This window comes from Macrobrachium nipponense, chromosome 12, assembly GCF_015104395.2.
Source record: "Macrobrachium nipponense isolate FS-2020 chromosome 12, ASM1510439v2, whole genome shotgun sequence".
In the NCBI taxonomy this organism is placed as follows: Eukaryota; Metazoa; Arthropoda; class Malacostraca; order Decapoda; family Palaemonidae; genus Macrobrachium; species Macrobrachium nipponense.
The window spans coordinates 103,461,662-103,483,782 of NC_087205.1; the positions used below are offsets into that span (position 1 = coordinate 103,461,662).

The 22,121-nt window shown below is 40.8% G+C and overlaps 1 protein-coding gene across 5 annotated transcripts in view; it reads left to right on the plus strand.

The window, feature by feature from the left end:
- LOC135224723 (zinc finger SWIM domain-containing protein 4-like) overlaps positions 1-22,121 on the plus strand; it is a 288,431-nt gene that overhangs the window by 261,058 nt on the left and 5,252 nt on the right. For 4 of the 5 annotated variants that reach the window (XM_064264019.1, XM_064264017.1, XM_064264014.1 and 1 more), the window contains 11 exons: positions 6,951-7,078; positions 7,711-7,854; positions 18,052-18,200; positions 18,396-18,546; positions 18,750-18,895; positions 19,178-19,341; positions 19,643-19,833; positions 20,180-20,491; positions 20,826-21,258; positions 21,429-21,583; positions 21,820-21,983. In XM_064264019.1, coding sequence (XP_064120089.1) covers positions 6,951-7,078; positions 7,711-7,854; positions 18,052-18,200; positions 18,396-18,546; positions 18,750-18,895; positions 19,178-19,341; positions 19,643-19,833; positions 20,180-20,491; positions 20,826-21,258; positions 21,429-21,583; positions 21,820-21,983 — 2,137 coding nt within the window. The remainder of the gene's footprint in view (positions 1-6,950; positions 7,079-7,710; positions 7,855-18,051; positions 18,201-18,395; positions 18,547-18,749; positions 18,896-19,177; positions 19,342-19,642; positions 19,834-20,179; positions 20,492-20,825; positions 21,259-21,428; positions 21,584-21,819; positions 21,984-22,121) is intronic. The other variant, XM_064264015.1, reaches the window with a different exon arrangement.

Below are 22,121 nucleotides of genomic sequence, written 5' to 3' on the forward strand. Positions count from 1 at the left end.
CTGCAGGTATTGAAAAATTAGTCTATATATATATATATAATAGATATATATTATATATATCTATATATATATATATATATATATATATATATATATATATATATATATATATATATATATATATATTATTAGTGCTTCCTTACCAATCGCTTATTATCTCAATGTTTCTTCCATTGGCGAGCACCCTCTGCCACTCCTCCTCCTCATCCATCCACTGACCGACTCTTTCATTCATTAAAGTTGACAGGCCCTCGTGAATCCTGCAACGCCGCCACCATCGCCGCCGCCGCCGCCGCTGTTGGCGCTCTCATTGCACTTATGTGCCCTTTCCCCGTTTCTGTATTGTTTTTATCTAGAAGTCTTTTTTTTAAGCGTCGTTCCGATCTCGTCTGTCGGTTGCAAGTCGGCTTCTTTTTTCATTGCACTTCTTCGTCACTCTTCATTTTTTTTTTCAGTTTGAAATGTACTCTTCGTGTAAGATGCCCATATATTTACATTCAAGACATTCGTTGATAATTGGTTTTGCTTCTCTTTCTCTCCCTCTATCTATCTCTCTTTCTCTCTCTCCTCTCTCTCTCTTCTCTCCCGCTTTCCCTCTCTCTCGCCCTGTCTCTCTCTCTCTCTCTCTCTCCCCGCTTAGCTTAAAGGGGAGGTGCCCTTGCGGAGGGGCTGGATTGATCGTTTTTGGATGTCATCTCACTTTCCTGAATTTGAACGTTCAAAGCTCTTTAAAATGACTTGGGTAGCTTCTTTGGGCGTCCCTTGTCGTTGTCATGGGCGTGACTTGTGGTTTCCGTGGGTGGTTTGCCAGGGCTTCCAAAAATGGAGGCAGAGTCGAATTTTGGTCCAGAGGTGGAAGGGTTCCGGGGAGCGGCCTTTGGATCATCGCACTTTAAGTCGTGGAAGGCCCCATCCCCTTCAACTCTGTTCCCACCAGCAAAGCGCAAAAACAAACGATTACGAGGTTTTCGAGGGAGGGGGAGCCCCCCAGGGGGCTGGTTTGGAGGAGGAGGGGGGGAGGAAGAGGGCGAGAGAGCTCTTGCCATCTCCAGACACCATCCTTACGGCCTAAGGGTTTAAGGGTGAATATCGCGTGTTTTCTCTTGGATCGATGTTACCCCTGTGGCTGCACAAAGATTGCCTCTGCATATGAGGGAAAAAGGGACATAAGTGACATTTGATGACCGAGGGGAAACTGCGGGCTGCGACAGCTGTTGCCTCGTTTAATTTGGGCTTGATAATTTGATAATTCCACTATGATATCCGTGTGTCTGACACCTTTGCTCCTGAAGAGGAAGAGGAAGAGCAGGAGATGGAGGGCGACGACGGACGCCACAAGGAACAGGAACAGGAGTAAGGAGGAGGAGGAGGCTTAGCTTGGGCCTCCTGCCACCCAAGGCGCAGGGGGAAGAGGAGGAGGAGGAGGAGGAGTAGGAGGAGGAGGAGGTGAAACAAGATAAGAAACTCGAGATAAGAAAATTCTCTCTCTCTCTCTCTCTCTCTCTCTCTCTCTCTCTCTCTCTCTCTCTCTTCTCGTGTGTATGCAAGAGCTCCACAGCTCAAACACATTGGTTAAGCACCAGAGGTTGTTAGGAGGCCTGGATTATTAGGGGCATAGGCATTGTTTGGTCTCTTGGAAGACCGGGAGGAGATGGCTGGTACTTGTGTAGTATAGAATGAAGAGGAGGAGGAGGAGGAGGAGAAGAGAGAGAGAGAGATTTTGGTGAATACCATTGCCTGCGAGTCTGTTGGGAGTGGTGGAGGGAATAACCCGAGAGGAAATGGAAATAGTTATGAAAAAGAGAGAAGGGGAGGCGGCCGATGGAGAAGGTGGATTGGATTGCCAGGGGAATGGGGAAGAAACTGCGATTGGAAAGAAAGGAAGAGGAAGCAGAAGAAAGGAAGAGGAAGCAGGGGAAGGATGAAACCGCCACTAAAACACACGAGAGATCGAATGGAGCAAAATCATTATTTGTAAGATTTATCGAATATTGCCATCTGTTCAGTTTCGATTAAAGTTATATACAATTGATATTAAAGTTACTGGTTTGGAATATCGCCGCACTGCTATGGAGAGAGAGAGAGAGAGAGAGAGAGAGAGAGAGAGAGGATAGTTGTGAGAGGGGGGGAAAGATTGATGCATATTTTGTGTATTCTGAAGGCTGGACGGAATTCGCTTGAATGAGAAACATCGGAAAACGGCATAAAAAACATTTCAGTCTTAATTCAGGACATTTGGCGAGGATTTGTGTGTACTACGCTGATAACGGGCGTAGATTTTGTATAAGTGGTGTTGGGGAACAAAAAAAGAGAAAAAACTGAATGAAAGCACTTTGGTGCAAATAACGGAAAATGAGGTGAGAGTCGATGCAGTAGGGAAATGAACAACTGAATACAATGCAGTAGTAACGTTGTTATTGCATCGCTGTAGTATTGGTAATGAGAGTCGTGGAAAATCAAAGGGAAGGGACAAAAGAGAAAGGGAGGGGGGGGGGGAAGGGGTTTAAAGTTGGATACTGAGAGAGAGAGAGAGAGAGAGAGAGAGAGAGAGAGAGAGAGAGAGAGAGAGAGGAAGTGTGGGGGGAGGAGGTGGAAGAGGAGAGTCATAGTGGAATTTCGGAATTTCCATAATGGAACAACACTGTCAGGGAAGTTGGGAATTTACGTGCAGTATTCCAGATATTGGCACTTGGGCAAGGGGGACTAAACCTGACTCGACTCCGTGCTTTCGGATCCTTTTCCCTAACCCCCCACCCCCTTTTTTTTTGTCCATTTAACGATGCCACATGCTTTAGTCTGCCGGTTATAGGTGGAATTGTGCGAGGCTGTATGCATTATATACATTCGTGTATGCATATGTAAAATTCGTATATGCAAGTACAATATTGCGTAGCGTGGTAGTGGTAGTAGTATCTGCGATTTACGAGTTGTACAGGGAGACGATTTTCACGTTTGTTTGAACGTTCCACGGAAATCTTCCAGTACTGCGCCCTTTTCCAACATTTCCGTTTAGTTTTCGCCGTATTGTTCGGCATGCACCTTTATATATAAATATATATATATATACATTCAGGTATCTGTTCTGTACACTCTGCGTCGGATCTCTGATTCGTGGCATTCGAAATATTTAGCGTCAGGCTTTTTAAGTATTTTTAATAAACCTTCTGATATAGTTCATATTTTTCTGGTTAACATTTTGACCTTTTGATTTTGCTAATTGGTCGTTATTGCAGCCGAGCATTGTTTTGACCTGCAGTATGAAACAGCATTGATTTACTGTTCATGACTCAGAATGCGTTTCTTCATAGGGTGATGAACTGCGTGTAGAACAATAGGCAGAAATGAATAAGTAGGTCACAGTTCGTTCTAAACGAGGGTCTATTTTTATGTTGGTAACAAGAGAAAAAAAATATCCAAAAGAAAATGAGGAAAAAGAAAGATTCGTTCGAGGGGAGGGGGCGCGGGCGAGGAAGGGGCGGGGGGGGGGGGGGGCGTTGCAGAGTAGGAAGGTAGTTGTGTCCTTGCTGCCCGGAAGAGTTCACGGTCAGGACTCTGTTGCTGTCGCTGGTGTTGAGGTGACACGTGCTTGCTCTTGTTGTTGTTATTTTCCTTTTGAGTTTTCCTTTCGGTTATTTGTTTTTATATTCGAATCATTTTACTTCATGGTTTTAATGGGACATTGGCTCCTGCCGTAAAAGTTCGATGAAGTGATTGTGTGGAATGCTGTTGCATCATTGCAAAGTAGTAGTATTGCAATACCTGGAACTTGGTTAATTATCTGCTGGAGTGAAACCTGACTTTACAAACTTCATATATTTTTTTCTTATTTTCACAATTTTAATTATAGGCAATCTTCACCGACATATTTTTAATCGTATTTTCAAAATTTGAATTATAGACAATCATCACTGACATAAATATGAATGCTGCCTTCTTGAATTTGCTTGCTGTGCAAGCAAGGAATAAGTATTTATTACCTTTGTAGGAAACAAGAGGTGAAAGTTGAAAATGTCAGCGAATGAAAGGTCACCGATTTAAAGGCAGGTTGTTGCTGGCCAGGCCAATGAATGAGTGTGATCTAATCTGTCAGCAGAGATTATGCGTAACACATGGAACGCTGTTCATATTACACTCTATGCCAGAGATATTTAACCTGTTCATCACGGAATGAGGAAATAACGATTCAACTCCCGTATCTAGTTACGTTGTTTGGTTATGATGCTATTATTTAGGAACGGTGTTTATTGTGCGCGTTGCAGTGCATGTGTGTGGTTTTTGCAATTGGTTTGTTAAAGCAAACAATATTTACTTTTGATGAAAAGAGTCGCGTAATTGAAAGGTGACCTGGGTGGGATCGGAGGTTGGAGTTATTATGAAATTATTTAATTTGCGTGTTAAAATGCTGCTGCTATTTAATACATAGATTCTCTCTCTCTCTCTCTCTCTCTCTCTCTCTCTCTCTCTCTCTCTCTCTCTCTCTCTCTCTCAAAAGTTCGTTTCCAGATACCCAAAACACCCTATGTTTGGTCATGTAGTTCTAGTAAGGTTCAAGACGAAAGGTTGCTTGGGTTTTATTATAAACTTGATAGTCTCCTAATTTTGGGCCTCGGTGAAGAAAGAGAGAGAAATGTTGGTTCTGACAGGTCAGTTTTGTAAAACAAGGTTTCCGAATAATCATTTTGAGAAAGTCTAATAAATTCCTTGTCATTCATCATTAAAATACTTTGACTCCTTTCGAAATACATAGTAAGAGGTCCCTTCAAAATTTGCATTCTTTATTTCCATTGTTCTTTGAATTGCAAGATTTTTTTCGCTTTGCTGTGAATAACCTCGTGTACTAAAGATTTCTCTTTGCTGTGAATGACCTCGTCTACCCCATTTTAAATGCAATATTTGATAGTGGGTTATTGAATTTCTTCGATAGTGTGTTAAAAATTGTTTTCTTCCATGTGAATGGTAAATTTAAACATTAAAGTTAGCGATTCGGTTGCTAATGTGTGATCGTAATTATTCAAATCACGTTGCAAAATAGATTTCGGGATCAGGAATATGCCTGAACTATTGTAGAATGCTGGTATTTATAACTTGATGGATATAGACAGATGTTTCAGACCATTGTGTGAGTAATTATTCTGTCCTAAGCATTTGAGTCTTGCAGAAGTTTAATCAGCAGTGTGTGAGAGGAGTAGGATAAGCATGCTGTCCTTCACACTACCCATACTCCCCTTGCTCTCCTGCCCCTAAACTTTTTCCTACCCCCTTCCCCTACGTTTTCCCTACTCTTAAACCCCCCCCCCCCCAATCTTCTCTTTAGTCAAAGCCATCTCCATGCTGATGAGGAAAATTACCATCAAAATGAAGAAAGTGTGAGGAGGAGGAGGACTAAGGGTGTTGGCAGGGCGTCTTTTCGTCTTTAATCGTCATAAGTATCCTTATGTGGTAGCTCTCTCTCTCTCTCTCTCTCTCTCTCTCTCTCTCTCTCTCTCTCTCTCTCTCTCTCTCTGTTATTTCGGTTTTTATTTTATTTTTCGTAATGTTAAATCTGGAATGCTAAACTTTTGACCGTGGTCTTTGAATATGTGGGAACTTAGTCTACGTAACTAGGTAATGCCGGTAGTATATAAATGATTTTTTATATATACGTACGCATGTCGCTTGAAATATCTTATTAATCTTTATTAGTGTAGTTCTTTCACCGAATCTTTCATTGATAGGATACAGATAAAAGTTATACTCCCTTCGCAGTCAGAACATAACTGATACATGGCTTGTTGAATTGGAGTCGGGCTTCGGCAAGTTTTTGAACATCTCTAGGAAAAATCATTATAAATGGAAGCAGTCTCTTGGCAGGAGCATTTAAGTGCAATTTTCTAGTTTAATTTCGATTCCTTGGTTAGGCACTTTATGCATTGCTGCGTGTGCTTGTATAGTTTTTTGTTTTACATTATATTTAATATTGTAGCAATTCAAAGGTGTATCCATCACTGCATAATCTATGCTTTTTTTTATGTCAAGAATGAATGTTCCGTTTTATTGATATTTTTTCAGTCTGTATTCATTGGTGCTTCATTCAGATGTTTTTGTGACTAAAGAAGTTGAGATTTTATGTTTAAAACTCCGTTATTGATACGTTTGATACCTTTCAATCCTTTCCCTGGAAACTGATATGATAGTTCTGCGTCGCATCTTTGGGATTTTATTACTCGAGGTTTCAAGGATGTTTACGGAAGGCTTTTTATCTTGGGGTAGGTAATTGAATTACATTACGATGACGACGAAGAGGCACGTTTGTCAAAAGTTGACCACCGTGCTCAAAGCAACACATTTTTCTCGACGAAATTTCTAGTCGGTGTTTCTTCTATTCGTGTTTCTTCCTTTTGTCGAATACCTTTTGGAACTATTGTGAAGCCGTGTTTAATTTGCCGCCAGGTCCATCCTTCTAAGGCTGTGGACATTGGCATAAGTAGGTAGAGGGTGAAGAATTAAAGTTATGCATTACTTGTACCGTAAATCAATCGCTGGTTCTGCTGCACACTTCTTTCGAAAAGCCCTTCCCCTCCCTCCCTCCCTCCCTCTGTCGGAATCGCCCACCGCATCAACATGCGCCCTTGTATCCTCCACCAGCGCCCATGTGTCTTGCCGCCTCTTCCTCCTCCTCCATCTGCTGTAGGCTTCTCCGCACATCACCATTGCTCCTCCTCAGTTTCTTAGATTCCTCCCCCTGCCCCTACTCCTAAACACCACTCTCTCTCTCTCTCTCTCTCTCTCTCTCTCTGAGACAATTTGTGTGTGTTTAACTTAATTTGTATGTTGCCAGTTTTAACAAAGTAATATATGTTGTCAGTTATGATTAAGTATTTTAATTCTAGCTTGCTGAATAAATATTTAGCTCCTTGTATCTCACTTTCTCAGTTGGGGTTTTATTAACGACTGACCTTTTTCTATTTCAGATGCAAAATCACGTCAGTAACATGTTCGTGCGACACGAGAGACATCTTTTGGTGTCCCCATGTGGTCGCTCTCTCCTTACACCGCATCAGACATGCAGATGCCGTCCAACTCAGGATACCCATCTCTGGTAAGTCTACAATTGTCCATATATACTACTCTACGTGGAACCAACAGAGTTGTCAGTTAATCATTGTGACACTTGTAGCAGACAGTGACATCTGTGCATATTCAGGAATTGGCTTTGATGTCTTTTGCTTGATATCACTCATTTCCACGTTTATTCCAACTTGAACGATAGGCTAATCAAGTTTGGTTTACAGAGTGACTTTGGAATACCAGTAACTCGAAGCCAATTTAACAATCGCCTTAGAAATATTATTTATCATATTAATTTAGTTGCACTTAGATGGCAAAGTCGGTTTGATATATCAAGGTTTTAGCTCAGGAACGTCAATGATTGAAAGACCAGTTTTCTATATTTCTAGAAGTCTCATTAAGATTAATGCTTTCGCTCTAGATGTTGATTCTAGGGGCGAAGGATGGCAAATGTTCGTTTTGCTGTTGTGATTGCTATTTTATTTCCCGTGTTTATTTTTATTCCTTAATTTTGGAACGTATAATAAAATGTGTGTGCTACGGAATTATTGTTGTGGCAGTAACAGAAGCAGTGTTAACAAGTATCTCGAAACGTCCGCCAATAGTCATAGATAATATTTTCCCTTGTTTGTTGATAACCTTTGTTTCGTATGACCCTTGCAGAGACGCTGCTACAAATGGACAGGCAGCAGTTACAGAAGATGGTACAGTATCTTATAAGCGAACACCACACCGAAGTCCTGCCCACAGCTCAGAAGTTAGCTGATCAAATATTACAGCACACGCATCCTATAAATCATATTCAAGGTAAGGTGGATTTTTCATTCATTGTAGTTACTGTGTAAGTCTAGTCTATCATCTTTTATTCTTTTTCGCGTCTTTTGTCTAAAGAGCCAAATAGTTGAGAATCATTATAGTCTGTTTTTTGTCGATGTGACAGTACGTAAATATCTACGGACAGTATCATCGTAGCTAATTGTGATTGGCTGAAGCTCGTGCTGACCTACCACGAATGACTAATTCAGATATACAGACCAATCAGAAGCGAGCTGCTTCGGATATTTATTGTCAGCTGAGAGAGAAAAACCAGATAATTTGACTCTTCCATTACAGACAATCGATTTTTTTTTTTCTTTATTTATATTGTTAAAAAATCCACAATTATATATAAAAAAATATTTCCGTGTAAAAAACAAAGACTTTCGAACGGTGTCCTCATCAGTGTAGAAGTTAACGTCTACACTGATGAGGGTTCGAAAGTCTTTGTTTTTTACATAGAAATATATTTTAACTTATAATTGTGGATTTTTTAACAATTTGTTTTCACGAGACTGTAAATTTATTAACATTTATTCATATTTGTAGAGCATCCTTATTTGGTAAATTAAGATGTTCCATCTTATTCTTCTTGACCAACCGACAACGAATTTCATATTATATATATATATATATATATATATATATATATATATATATATCTATATATATATATTTATATATATATATATAATATATATATATATATATATATATATATATATATATTTGAATTTGAAGGAAAAGTCAGAGTACAGCGATTACGGTGGACAGGTGATTTGATTAAATCCGAGCGACGTAGAGAGCGGTGACTGCCAGTAACGTGACGTTTTGATTTGCGACTGTCGCTGCTCGATGAGTGATTGAAGGCTCTCGTTTTTTTTTTTTTAAGCAACAGGGGAAGACTCAGCAGTAATTAAATTCGTTTTATTTGTTTAACCGTGGATAAAATAACTCTCGGAAGAAAGTGGCGCCGTCCCTTATCATTATCATAACAGCATTCGTTGAACTCCTGATTGTGGGTGTGTTACAGGAAGTCTTCTTTAGATCGTTATGCTTCATTTCCATCGATTCACGAACCTGTTGATAGAGGGGTTGTTGGTTGGGGTTTGATTTCCACTCCCGAGAATGCGTGCGAGTTCGTCCATCCTTTTATAAATCGAGTCGCCTCATTTGGCCTTCGAACTTGCTGTCGTGAAATCAGGTTTGTTTCAGGTGGCCTTTTATTTTTAACCTTTAGTGACTGAGAGGGCCGCTCTCGAAAGGTTGTGACATTGAAATTTACATGATAACATAAAGGGCTTGTGGTTCCGATGAGAAAAGCTTTCGATTATAGATGGCGACTTTTTATAGAATGTGGAGCCCTAGTTCCATAGCGTTTCTTCTTATTCCAGCATGTTCGCTCCGCTTCTTACTCTCCCATGACTGGGAATAGGTTAGGCAATCTGTATTAATGGCCTGAAGGGTTTGAATCTTGTCTAAGAATATATAAAGCACCGTTCAGCGATGTTGTGGTCGGCTCCAGAAGATCAGTGGCGTATGAGGTGATTGTAAAAGGAACATCTTCATTTTTATTACCTCTGCCAATTAGATTTTTTTCTCTTTCATAGAATTAAGTTCAAATGAGTCAGCAGTGTTTATATATATATATATATAGATATAATATCTATATATATATATATAATATATATATATACATTATATATATATGTATATATATGGATTCGTTTTCTTCTTTATGAACCAGTTATTAAGTATTTAATTGACTATGAAGCCATTTTTTTAACTGCTGTCCATTATTGGTGTCCGTAATGTGTGACAGTGTTTGGACATCTAAACATGTCCTCTGCTGGAGATTTGTAATCATGATTCCCGTTTAATTGTGCTTCATTCATAAGTTTTCTTATTTCTTTGGATATCTTTCCCCTACACCTCAAAATAATGCAGGATAATGGAGTTTGTAAACTCATAAATCTAAGCCTTAACGTAGCTCTGTTCTATATGTCATATCTCCTGTAGTTACAGTTGAGAATGTTTTTACAGCTTCGAATTTAATTTTTTTTTTACACTGCGGTAAACTCGCTTGATTTCGTTTGTTCCACTTATCCCTTAGGATCAGTTTTTATTCACAACAATAGCAGTCACATACATTACATTATGATTTAGTATTTTTTTAATAATTGTTCAGGGCCTTTGAGAAAAGATAGCCGCATCCTCATGGAAGGTAAGCGTAACATTCCAAACGGATTCTACGCAGTGTGCAGTGGATTTAAGGGAAGACTACAACGCTATGCGCAGCAAAATTAGTAAGCGGTCGCCAGTAATTGTGGGATAATTAGGAAGGATAAATATCTGATATATGGATTAGAAATGAAGAAGAAGAAGAAGGGGTGTATAATAAGGTGCCGGTGGGGATTTAATGGCTCCTGAAGCAAATCGGCAAGTATTTTCGAACGGGCGACTATTATTTCCAAGGACAGGATAATATCAGGCACTCCTTGGGAAAAGGGAATTAGGACTTTGTCGTCGCATATGCAGCCCAGCCCCCTGCGTTGTGAGGGTATCCCATATTAGGGAGGAGGTGCAAAGATAGCAAAGGCCATTAGCCATCTCTCCTCTCTCTCTCTCTCTCTCTCTCTCTCTCTCTCTCTCTCTCTCTCTCTGTATCCTTTTCATCCGCAGACTGTTCGTGGCATGCCTTCACCAGTGAATGTTCGTGACATTTGCATCATGATGTTAATTTTTGTTTTTCGAAAACCTGCCCTGAAAAAATCCTCTCCGAACTTCTTATAGTTTTCTCCAAGTCTTCTGTATATACCGTATCTTGAGTCAGTTATAGTCCTTGTAAAGCACTACCCTCACCTTTGATAGAGAGAGAGAGAGAGAGAGAGAGAGAGAGAGAGAGAGAATCAAATATCGCTTGTTCGTCCATTCGTACCAAAGCCGTTTCATTTATTAACATCAATCGCTTCAGTGCTCTTTCCGAATCACAGAGAGAGAAGAGAGAGAGAGAGAGAGAGAGAGAGAGAGAGAGAGAGAGAATCAAAAAAGATTTCCATCCCCCTTAACTCCCAAACTGTAGATGTAATGATTAGTGGAATTGACGTGGGCATTGGTAGTTGGATGGAGGGGGTTGGTGCCCCCCTCCGTCGCTCCTCCCGTGGAATAATTTAAATACTCATAATTATTGACGCGGGAAAAAAAGGCCGCTGGCCTTATAAAGGCATAATGAATAAACAAATTCTATTGACTGGTGACACGGCACGAAGAGAATCTCGCGCATGCGCCGACGTCACCGAGGTGGCTATTCTCCAACCATCCTCTCCCCTTCCTTAAATTCTCTCCCCGACTTCCTCCTCCTCCTCCTCCTCCTCCTCCTCTTCCTCCCCCTCCCCTTCCCTCTTTCCCCTGTGCTCTCCTCCCCAATTCCTCATCCTCTCCCCCCGCCTTGTGATTCCTTATCTCTCTCGCTCGATATGTCTTGATGGCGAGAGATGGTTCCAAGACCTAAAACGACAAATCGGAAAAGGGGTAAGGGGACGGACGGCCCGCCAGGGAGGGAGGGGTGGACTCCCTCAAGTTCGGGCTGTACTTACTTAGAGGCTCTTTCCCTTCCCCTTCCCCTCTGCCACACACAGAAAAACTAATTATGCATTCTAGTATTATTGTTATTATTATTGGCACTGTTGCAATTCCTGCTTTTTAGAATTAAATTAATTGTGGTGATTGGTCAATCTTTTTCGTGGTGTAGGTTTTCTATGCCTCTCTCAGGTTACCACACTGAATGTTTCGTGACGTTCCATAGAATATGTAAAACAAAATTCTCTCTCCTCTCTCTCTTCTCTCTCTCTCTCTCTCTCGTGTGGAGTGACTTTCTTTGTAAGTCTGTGCACAGGGCATTTGCTAGCTTCCTTAAAGGTTCTCTTGAGAGGGAGGGCGTGAGAGTGAGGGCAGTAACCATGCGTCTTAACCGCGTTGGAATGGTCGTCCTTAGGAAGAGGGTCGGTGCGATTCTCACCTCATTCACCTCATCTCCCCTTCCATGGCATAGTGATATAATATCAAGCGCGAGCGTATTGATTAAACATAATTGGAATCCATTTGTGATTAGAGTGAAGCGGAAAGTTTTGGAACACTTGTCGGTGTTGGGTGGGTGGGGGGGGGGGGGGGTGTTGGATGGGGAAGGAGAAGTGACGGAACCCCCCCTTCCTCATTCCCCCCACTAGCCCCGACACGACACCCTTTGGTCGTAGAAAGTGTTGCGCTCTTCCTATTGAACATAATACACCGGGCTTTGTATAGCTGCTGCCTCTGCTGCTACACTGCTAAACTTGTTTCTGTATATAGGGTATTTACTTAGCGACTGTGGCCTTTGATGATCCCCTAGGGGCCAGATGGTGGCATTTCGGGAGCGGGACCATGGGTTGGGTAGCTGTGGCACTTGGTGGTAAAATTTGGGTACTTGTGTTTTTGGGAGCTACCGAATTTTCTCAGAAGGTGACGGAGGGACATGATCGAAAAAGTGAAGACGCTGAACACATGCATTGGTATGGTTTCTGGATTCCTGAAAATGTCGGGAAGGAAGAATGAAATCAGGAGGAACCTCTCAGATCTCAAAGAAATACAGCTGACCAAAGGAATAACGACTCGAAAGGAATGTTAGATTCGTTATGAAACATCTATGCACACGGTATGAGGACGGCTGACTCTTGAATACATACGGCACATACGTATATATACAGATATGTGGTGAGTTGGGGACATGCAGTTGGAATGTGCACTACCTCCCTCTCACCTCTTGTCAAGATTGTCAATTCACTGACAAGGAAAGACGGTCTTCACTCTCATTCACTTTAGACTGGGTTACGATATTTCTTTTGTCAGTACCTTCCTTGCGCGCGCGCATACACACACAATGTAGCGACAGTTACATACATACACAACCTCACTCCAAATTCTTTCTCTCTCTCTCTTAAAATATCTGCTGGTGATGTATCTTTCAAGACGAAAGTTAAGTACGTTTTGGTGAATAGTATGTAGGTATATTTTGCGTTTTTCTTTTAATATTGATAGTTATTCCCTGTTTGCGTTCCATTTGCTTGAGCAGATTTGTGCTTTTTTGGTTAATGCTTGCAGTCATCTCGGAACTCTTGTAGGTTACCACTTTTAAACAAAATAAAAAGACCTTAGTTTTAATACTTGCTTGTCTTGACGTTTCAAGGTCCCAATCCTTTGAGAGAGAGAGAGAGAGAGAGAGAGAGAGAGAGAGAGAGAGAGAGAGAGAGAGAGAGAGTTGCTTCATCTTGAGACCTCCTGCCTTTCAGACTTCGCATGTTCCTTTTCACCGCTCTCGAGAAAAGGGAGAACGATTTCTTGATGAACCCTGACCCTCGTACCTCTCTCTTGTTTCCCACTTTTTCTCGTCCCTTCTCTGTCTTTAAGATTCTAAAGTAAGGAATAATAAATATGAACCACCTGTAGGAATGACGTCGCTGACACTTTCAGAAAGCTGGGGCCGAATGTGTGTGTGTATGAGATGTGTGCGTGCGTGTGTGTGTGTGTAAAGGCTTCCTCGGCCTAACGCGCCCAATTGAAAATCAATGTGGCGCCTCCATTTGCTTCTGTGACCCGCCTACCACCGCTGCCGATGACGCCGCCCGCCCTCCCGCCATGGTTGCTGCTTCTCGACTTGAGACTTCTTCCAGGCGGCCTCTTTCTCTTCTGGTCACCCGCTCTCATTCTTTTGCTCCTTTTACTTCTTCTTCTTTATTATTATTTTGCGGCCTCTGCGGAAATCGTGAGTTCGGGTCTAAGGAGCATTTTTGCCATACAGATTCGGTCGTTTTTTCCCCCCTTTTTTTCTGATACTTAGAAAAGTCAGAGTTCACGCCTTCGTAATTATTTAGAATTTAAGCTGATTCATTTCTTTCAGCTTTAGTTTTAAAATTACGTGAGTAAGGGATTCTAGAATGTGGTTGTACAGCATTTATCTGGTAAAAGACTCTTTTAGCTATTTACCAAAAATGAAATTCTATGTTATCCAGTTTCCCTTGGAAGTCTGAGTTTTCTGATCCATTTGATGATGAAATCTTACTTTCATGAATAATTATATTTCATATCTCCCTCTCATTACCATCCTTGTTTTCCGTGTAGCTGTTGGCGAATTTACCATTAGGCAAGATTAGTTGTGGATAATCTGTTAAAAGCATTGTTCGTTCATGTTTAGGAAAACTGTTAATCAAGTCACGCATGCGAAATATTTAATCAATTTAGGATTGGTGTTGTTTCTGCTGTTGATCCTGGCCTTATGCCAGCACGCGTTCTTGCTCCTGAAGGAGTCCTCAAGAGGATGGCTTCCTCAGAAATAGAATTAGTCTCTCTCTGCCTTCCTATGAGAGTAGCCTTCCCTTCCTGCAGTCGATTTCCGACCATTTCTGAGTTTTCCTGTTTTGATCTAGAATGCTCCTCTTTGACCCACTCTTCCTCGAGTTCCATTTCTTGATCGTTTGCTTCTTCCATCTTCAGTGACGAGATTTACGGAAACCTTGCTTATAGTATAGGTACGGAGAACTTCACATTTATATTTGGTATTCGCTGTACCTGAAACTTTTTTACTTCCTCATATTTTGTACAAATATGATTTGTCATTGGCCAACGGGCTGTGCTGTTGCAAATTGTTCTGCCTCATTTTTTTTGGTAGATTCCCGTTTTTTCTCGCTTGAGAAATCATTTTAAAACTGACCTATGGTATCGTGCAGGTAATTATTGCAGTCATGCATTACATTTATGCACATTCATGCTCATGTGACTGGTTAGCTGCGAAAAAAGTAAATGAAGGAATTCTAAAAAATGCTTGCAACTTGCCTGTCCTTCCTTTTTGAGATGTTGTAAAAGGGAAGAGGTTGCTGAGAACGTTGTTAAAAGGATTACTTTAACTTTTTTTTTTTTTTTGTTTTTTTTTTTTTTTTTTTTTTTTTTTTGTTTTTTAGCGTTACTCTTCTGTGATTTTAACATCTTTTTGGGGCGGAGTGACGTACATTCGCTCAATCCATTTTGTTGATGAAAAATGTACATTTGATGCTGCCACGCATTTCTTTTTCTTTTTTTCTGTTCTTGGAAATAGTGTATTTCATAGGAAAGTATGTGTGGCTTTTAAGTTTGAACACATGATTTTGACTGAAAGGCTGTCAAATTGACCGTCCCTTACATTCAAGGTTATATATAAATCCATTTATATTATCGTAATGCCTACTCTATATACTGTATTTATATAAATATATATCTCCTATCATATCATAATTATATTATTAGATTATTATTATAATATATATATATTATATATTATTTTGGTATTATAAATTTAAATAAAATTTTTTAAAAAAACCGACGGTGGTAACCCAGCCAAGTACTGACCAAACCAACGTTTATTTTATTTCGCTAATCGAGAGACCACTGCTAAAGAGAACGTGTTAACTTCGTGCGTCTTAACTTTTCTGCTGCTACTTTCACGTTCGTTTTTTCAAGTATTCAAGGATCAGTATCAGCCGAGATGGGCTCTCTCTGTTCAAGTCTTGTTATTTCATTTTTCTTCCAAACGCTAGTTGTTTCGAAGCTGCCAAACATTGACTTAGCTCTCTCTCTCTCTCTCTCTCAATGTCTTGGACATGCTAATGTTATTATTGTGTATTCCTGCTTATAGATGTACATATCCATCTCGATGTATGCAAAATTACCTTTCTCTATCTTACATATACACACAAACACATAGAGAGAGAGAGAGAGAGAGAGAGGTGAGCACCGTGTGGAGGGCCCTTCCTACCTGCGGGACCTCTAAGCATCAAGATTTTATAGGTGGTTTGTGGGAAGGTAAGGGATGGGGCTCGAGATGAGATGGGGCGTGGGGGGGGGGGGGATTAAAGGGAAAGAGATGGGAGGGGGTTGTTTTGGGGGGTTACCTCAAGTAATGTGATTTTTGAGTGAATATTGTATATCACGGATCGAGTGATTGGTCGAAGGGGGGTGGGGGTTGACTGGTTAGGATCAATGCCAAAGGGTTGTTGCGTGTGGCGGATCGGTTTGTTATTTCGTTGTCATCGGAATGTAAAAATGCACCAGCAGGGGGTTTAGGGAAAGTGAAAATCAATGTAGGGGGAGATTAGAAAAGGGGGGTGGGGAGTGTTTGCACAAGAGTAAAAGTAAGAGAAAGTGATACTGGTTTGGTTTTTTTTTCTCTCTCTCCCAGAAGGCGTTGGTGTCAGGAAATTATTTTATTAACATACTTCAGAAACCGTTAAGTAGATTGTTTGTATGAAGTTTTTACGTTGCATGGAACCAGTGGTTATTCAGTAACGGGACCAACGGTTTATACGTGACTTCCGAACAACGTCGAGAGTGAACTTCTATCACCAGAAATACACATCTCTAACCCCTCAGTGGAATGACCGAGAATCGAACTCACGGCCACCGAGGTGGCAGGCCAAGATCATACCGACCACGCCACTGAGTAGGGGACGAGCAACTTCACATGATCCTGTGCTGCTCACTCCGTTGGTACACTACATATGGAAAATCGATTTCACTGCAAAGTTCTGCAGTTGTCAGGATAACCACGCGCTCCCATAAGTTTGGGCCAAAAGTAAATAAATGTCCTTGTACCCACACGACTGCCGGAACCATTTTTGTCCTGGAGAACTTGTATATTTATTGTTATTTTCGAGATTGTTGTAAAATCTTGCAACATGTTCTCGTTTAGACTTCATGTCAGGATCAATGTTCCCTCATTAACCCATCAAATCCTTCTCTGGGCGTTTTGGTGTGTGAGCTTTAGCTTCTGTCGGTGAAACATCCGAGTCATTACAGAGTTTCAGAGACGATCGGTATTTTTTTTTTCTAAACACACAACACAGTTAAAACCCCGCAAACTGTGTCTGTCGGGCCGGTGTGTCTTTTTTCAGCTTTGTTCTTATCACCCCTTTCACTCTCCCTGTATTCGTTTGTTATCTTTATCACTGCTGTGGAACTTATCTTCCCCCGCCTTGTTTCCTTCTCCCCTTGCCAAGCTGAATCCTTCCCTGGTCTCTTTTTGTCATGGCTTAAGCCATGTTGAAACTGTGAGTCAGCTGTGTATTTGTTCCCCAGATCATCTTCTCTAGTGCTTTCGTCCTCTCTCATTTTCTCTCGTCATTTATTGGTGGGGAAGAGGTGGAGGGGTGGCAGTAATCCCCTCACCTCCTCCCTCCCCGCGTAGTCTCCCGAGGCCTATTATCCCCCTGCGTGGAGTTCCCCCCTCTTTTTAGAAAACGTAATCTCCCCTCGCAAGGAAAACGTGCGCCGCGGGACTTCTCATCCTCGTTCCCGGGCTAGCAGGCTTTATCTTACGCTCCATGCGGGGCCCTTGGTTGATATCAGTGTTGGGGTAGGGGGCTGAATTTGATCAAGGGGGAATTTTGAACGCAAGGGCGAATTTGAATGCTAAATGCGGGGCTCCAGGGCCCTTAACTTGGAAGAGAGAGAGAGAGAGAAAGAGAGGGGGCGTGAGTGAGTATGTGAGCGGGCCATTTTTATCAGTTTACAATGAGGGTGTTTGCAAGGAGAAACGAGGAAACTCTGTGCATGGTAATGAAGTGTATATTGTATTTATATATCACGTAATTTCTGTTTCAGAAAATTGCTCGTTAAGATAGATAATAAAACGAAACGTAATGTATTATCACATGTAATAGGAAGGATTCAGAATTAAACCACCATTATTGCTTATGGCAGGAAACAAGGGACTGCTCTGTAATCTGCATTGATTCCCCCCCCCCCATTAATATATAATCACACGTGCAGATGTGTTTGTGTTATGTTTTTAATGTGTATGCGCACCCCGCTCTTGTATACTCTTCGTTACTGAGTATAACGGAGAACTGGATGCTTATAGTTGACTTTAGTCTGTCTGTAGATGTTTGGAAGTGTATTGCAAATATATATATATATATATATATATATATATATATATATATATATATATATATATATATATATATAATATGCAAGACAGAGTATATGGTAATCATGTTTTTAGAACTTTGTCAAGTAACTCCAATAAAGTAAAGCGTTTTCTGTCCATGTTTTTTCACCTAATGCCGATTTCTTCTCGAGTGCCTAAGTACGTGATTCAAGTTGAAGATTTCCATGATGTTGCAGGAGCCCCAGATCCGACGGCGGGAGGGAGTGCGGAGGAGGAGCACTGCTGGCATCTTGATGCAGAACAGGTCAAGGAACAAGTGGGTCAGTACTTGACCCAAGGTGGATACTACAATGCTAACAAACAACTTTATTTCATGTTTACTAAGGTTAGTGCTCTCCTTCTTCGCTCTCTTGTAATGAATAATACGTAAAGTTTTGTTAAGTTTGACGATTGTCAGGACCTACAAACCCATTTGTCTCCATGAGTAAGGGTTTTTATTGTTCAGTAGAGGTATCTTTGCTGCATATCATCTTGATGTACAGAGAGTTCTTGACGTTCTATTTTGATGTCTTTCACACAGGTTCGGGAAATGGTGAGAGCGCGAGACAGTAATGGTGCTAAAATGCTAACCATGATCACCGAACAGTTCCTTAACGACCCAAGGCTTTTGCTCTGGAAGTCACAGGGCACTCCTATGACAGACAAATGCAGACAGCACTGGGACCACATAGGTAAGGAGGCTCATGCCATCTGTTTTGTGCAGTAAAGAAGCTGAAATTACTTATGTCAAACCATTTGTATTCTCATCTGCCATCTAACAACACACGATTCTCTGATTGGAGGTCGACCGCCACCTCATTATAAATCTTTTGTTGTGATCTTTGTATGTATCCTCATATTTCACGTCTTAAAATGCTTCTCCTTGTACCTGCAGCTGCTCTTTGGGTGTGTGTCGTGTTGGCACCCCATAGCAGCTCTTACGAAAAGCAGCAAAGACAGAGGACCTTAGAACAATGGGCGCATACTGATGTTTGTCCGTTGGAAGATCCCGATCACAGACATCAAGACACCAATGAAAGGGTTGGTGGTTTAGTCCCTTTATTTATCTCGAGAGCAAAGCTATGCTATGGTCATTAAGAATGCTTTCCACTTGTCTTTAGATTCAAGTTATGTCACAGTACAGTCAGTCATTTTTCAACATTCGTGCCCAATCGTATCTTTTCATCAGTGCACAGAGATCAACAAAACAATTTGTTAAAAAGCCCAGTGTTAGAATAGTACTTTTGAATTGAAACAAGCCATCAATTACAGTCATTTCAGTTTTTAACGAGGATGTTTCTAACTTCTCCTTGTGTATTCTAGAATCGCTCTGCTGCCTATTATCTCAGTTCTGATGATGAATCGAGTGACGAAGATAATGAGCTCAGACGTCGAGATCCCAACAACAGAGAACATAATCACCGTCATCACCACGTCCAAAGAGAAAATAGAGAGAACAGAGAAAGAGATAGAAGATCGTCACACAGGTATCTTTCTCTTGCCCTCTCTCTCTCAGTTTTCTGTTGTTGAGCTTAGTGTTAAAAATTCGTTTTTACATCAAACATTTTCTAAATAACTAATCATTGTCTATATGTTCTATAGCCATAAAAGTTACACTTGTAAAATAGGTAATAGCATTATGACAGTTTACTGTAAATTTGTTGTTCGTGAAATCTCGGTAATAATTTGCATGGAAAAGACGAAAGGCTGTTTATTTGCTGTATTTGCCACAGCAAATACTCGTAACCTTGGAAGTTGATTAATAACGATTTTCTTAATGTTTCGCAGAAGACACAAGAGGCGGAGGATTTCAGCGCCACCACGAACGATATTTCACAGAGCGATAGATGCCTGTAATATGTCGTGGGATGACCATCACCTTAGAACTATTCTGGCGGGCGAAACCCCAGTTCTGAGGAGTACCCAGCACCAACACCCTTCTTCTTATTATAATGAACAAGGGCAACCACTTTGGCATGGTAAGTCAGTCTTTTCCATTCATATGCAATCTTTGTCCTCATTATGTGATTTTGTATTTGGTGCAGAGCCTGGATTGTCAAGTCTACAATATGATATTCATAGGTATTCTGCCGTATGGTGAAGTCTGTTTGCTTTTTATTAATCAGTAACGAATTTTGAAAATGTATTCATTCAAGTTTAACCTAATATTTCTAAAGAAGTCTTCATGTTCTCATAATCACGCTTAAAAGAAATTTTAACTTACAGAAATTTTAATATTGACATAGATAAACATTTAGGACATTTTATACTGTGCTGTGTATGTTACTTAATTAGAAATTTCAAGGTATACAATTTCTTTTACAGAACCAGTCCCAATTGCTTGCTCACGAGTAGATGCTTTAAGGTCTCATGGTTACAACAGTGAAGCGTTAAGGCTGGCAGTGGCCGTGGTACGAACGTTAAAACAAGCACAAAGAGAAGCATATCTCTGGTGGGGAAGTAAAAGAGATGAAATGCTCCCAAGATGTTCTCCCTCTAGAGCTTGTAGGTCATTAGGTCCAGGAGCATTAGAAGGTTGGGTTGGTCATCCATTAGATCCCATTACATGCCTTTTTGATACACTAGCTGAAGCATCACTATTACCAGAAGATCTTCCAAGGTTTCAGTATCATAGTGGTAAGTCTATAAAAATTGTGCAGTACGTTTACAGTATTTATTAATGATTTTAAGATATTGACATGAACATTTCTAGGAACTGTGATAGAGGCTGTGATCTTAAATAGAGTGTTTGTCAAGCATCATTTTATTATTTGTCATCATAAAAAAAAGCTTCACTTCATTTATAGAACAAATTTCTTTAAAATGCAGGGCTTAGATAACTGTTAGAGAGCAAAACTGACTTGCTTTCAAGTACTGATTTTAATCAGTTACTAATGCAGCTTTATTAGAATAACTCTTATATAAGTTGTAAAGGTTGCCTGTGTAATTGACATTTATGACTAAATTGTAGATGTACTTTTTACAGACTGGCTTGGTGTAGCTAATGAGGATGCAACCAACCTAGCGCCACTCAGGTATCGCCATGTTCCCATCCCAGGCTCTAATGACCCTTGGGAGTCATATCTAACTCTTGCCTTGGAAGCAGCTCTTATAGGTTTAGGGCAGCAACGAGCCATGCCCCCAGGGTTGTATGCTCAGGAAAAAGCCTGCAAACAAGAAGAAAAAATGATACTAAAATTACAAGAGCTCACCCTTGATTCTCCTCTTCTAGCAGTGCTGAGGCGACAAGCCCGGTTACTGCTTGAAGGTGGGCCATTCTCAGGGCTTGGGGAGGGCATCCATCCAGAAAGTGTTCCCATGCATACCTTTACAAAGTTCCTATTCACAGCTTTGTTACCTCATGATCCTGATTTGGGGTACCAGCTGGCTTTAAGGGCGATCAGGTGATTATAGATTGAATTTTGTTCAAACATGAAGTAGTAAAATTCATCAGATGTAGTAAAGGTGTTGGTTCTGTATTGTTACATATGCATGAAATTCATCAAGTCTTCGGAAAATATTGTACCATCACTATCGGGGAATGCCTTTTCATAGATTTCTTCCTTTGACATAGATTACCAATCCTCGAAGACCATGACGATGTAGACGACCCTGCAAATGGCAACGTTTCTTCATTGGTGCTCTCTCGGTACCCACGATGGTTTACTTTAGGCCACATCGAAACCCAGCAGTGTGCCCTTGCCTGTACCATGATCAATGCTGCCAAGAGTAAGTATTTTCGATTCATGAATCATTTTATTAGTCTTTCTATGCCTGGAAAGAGATTTTCTGTAACCTCGTGTTTATTTCATTAATGTAAAATGTCCTGTGATTTTCCCACCTTCCTTTCCTAGACTAGAACAACAGATGGTGATCTTAAGCAGGGTTAAAATAGTTTATCTTATCTACGTATGTTAAATCTTGCCTTTATAGCTTTTGGTCATACCTACCCACTTCTATTTCAGATGATGTAATGCGCCTAAGGTCTGTCTTGGATGCAGCCCTAAGAAACATTCATAGTTCATCACATCTGTTTAAATTGGCTCAAGATGCATTCCGGCTTGGTCTTCCAGGAGAAGGCCAGAGAAACTCGCTCCTGCTCAATGCTGCATTAGAATTAGGTTTACAGGTAAATTTTATCTCTCTCTCTCTCTCTCTCTCTCTCTCTCTCTCTTCCTCTCTCTCTCTCTCTCTCTCTCTCTCTCTCTCTCTCTCTCTCTCTCTCTCTCTCAGTGAGGAGGTATTTTCATAGCATTTCTGAAATTTA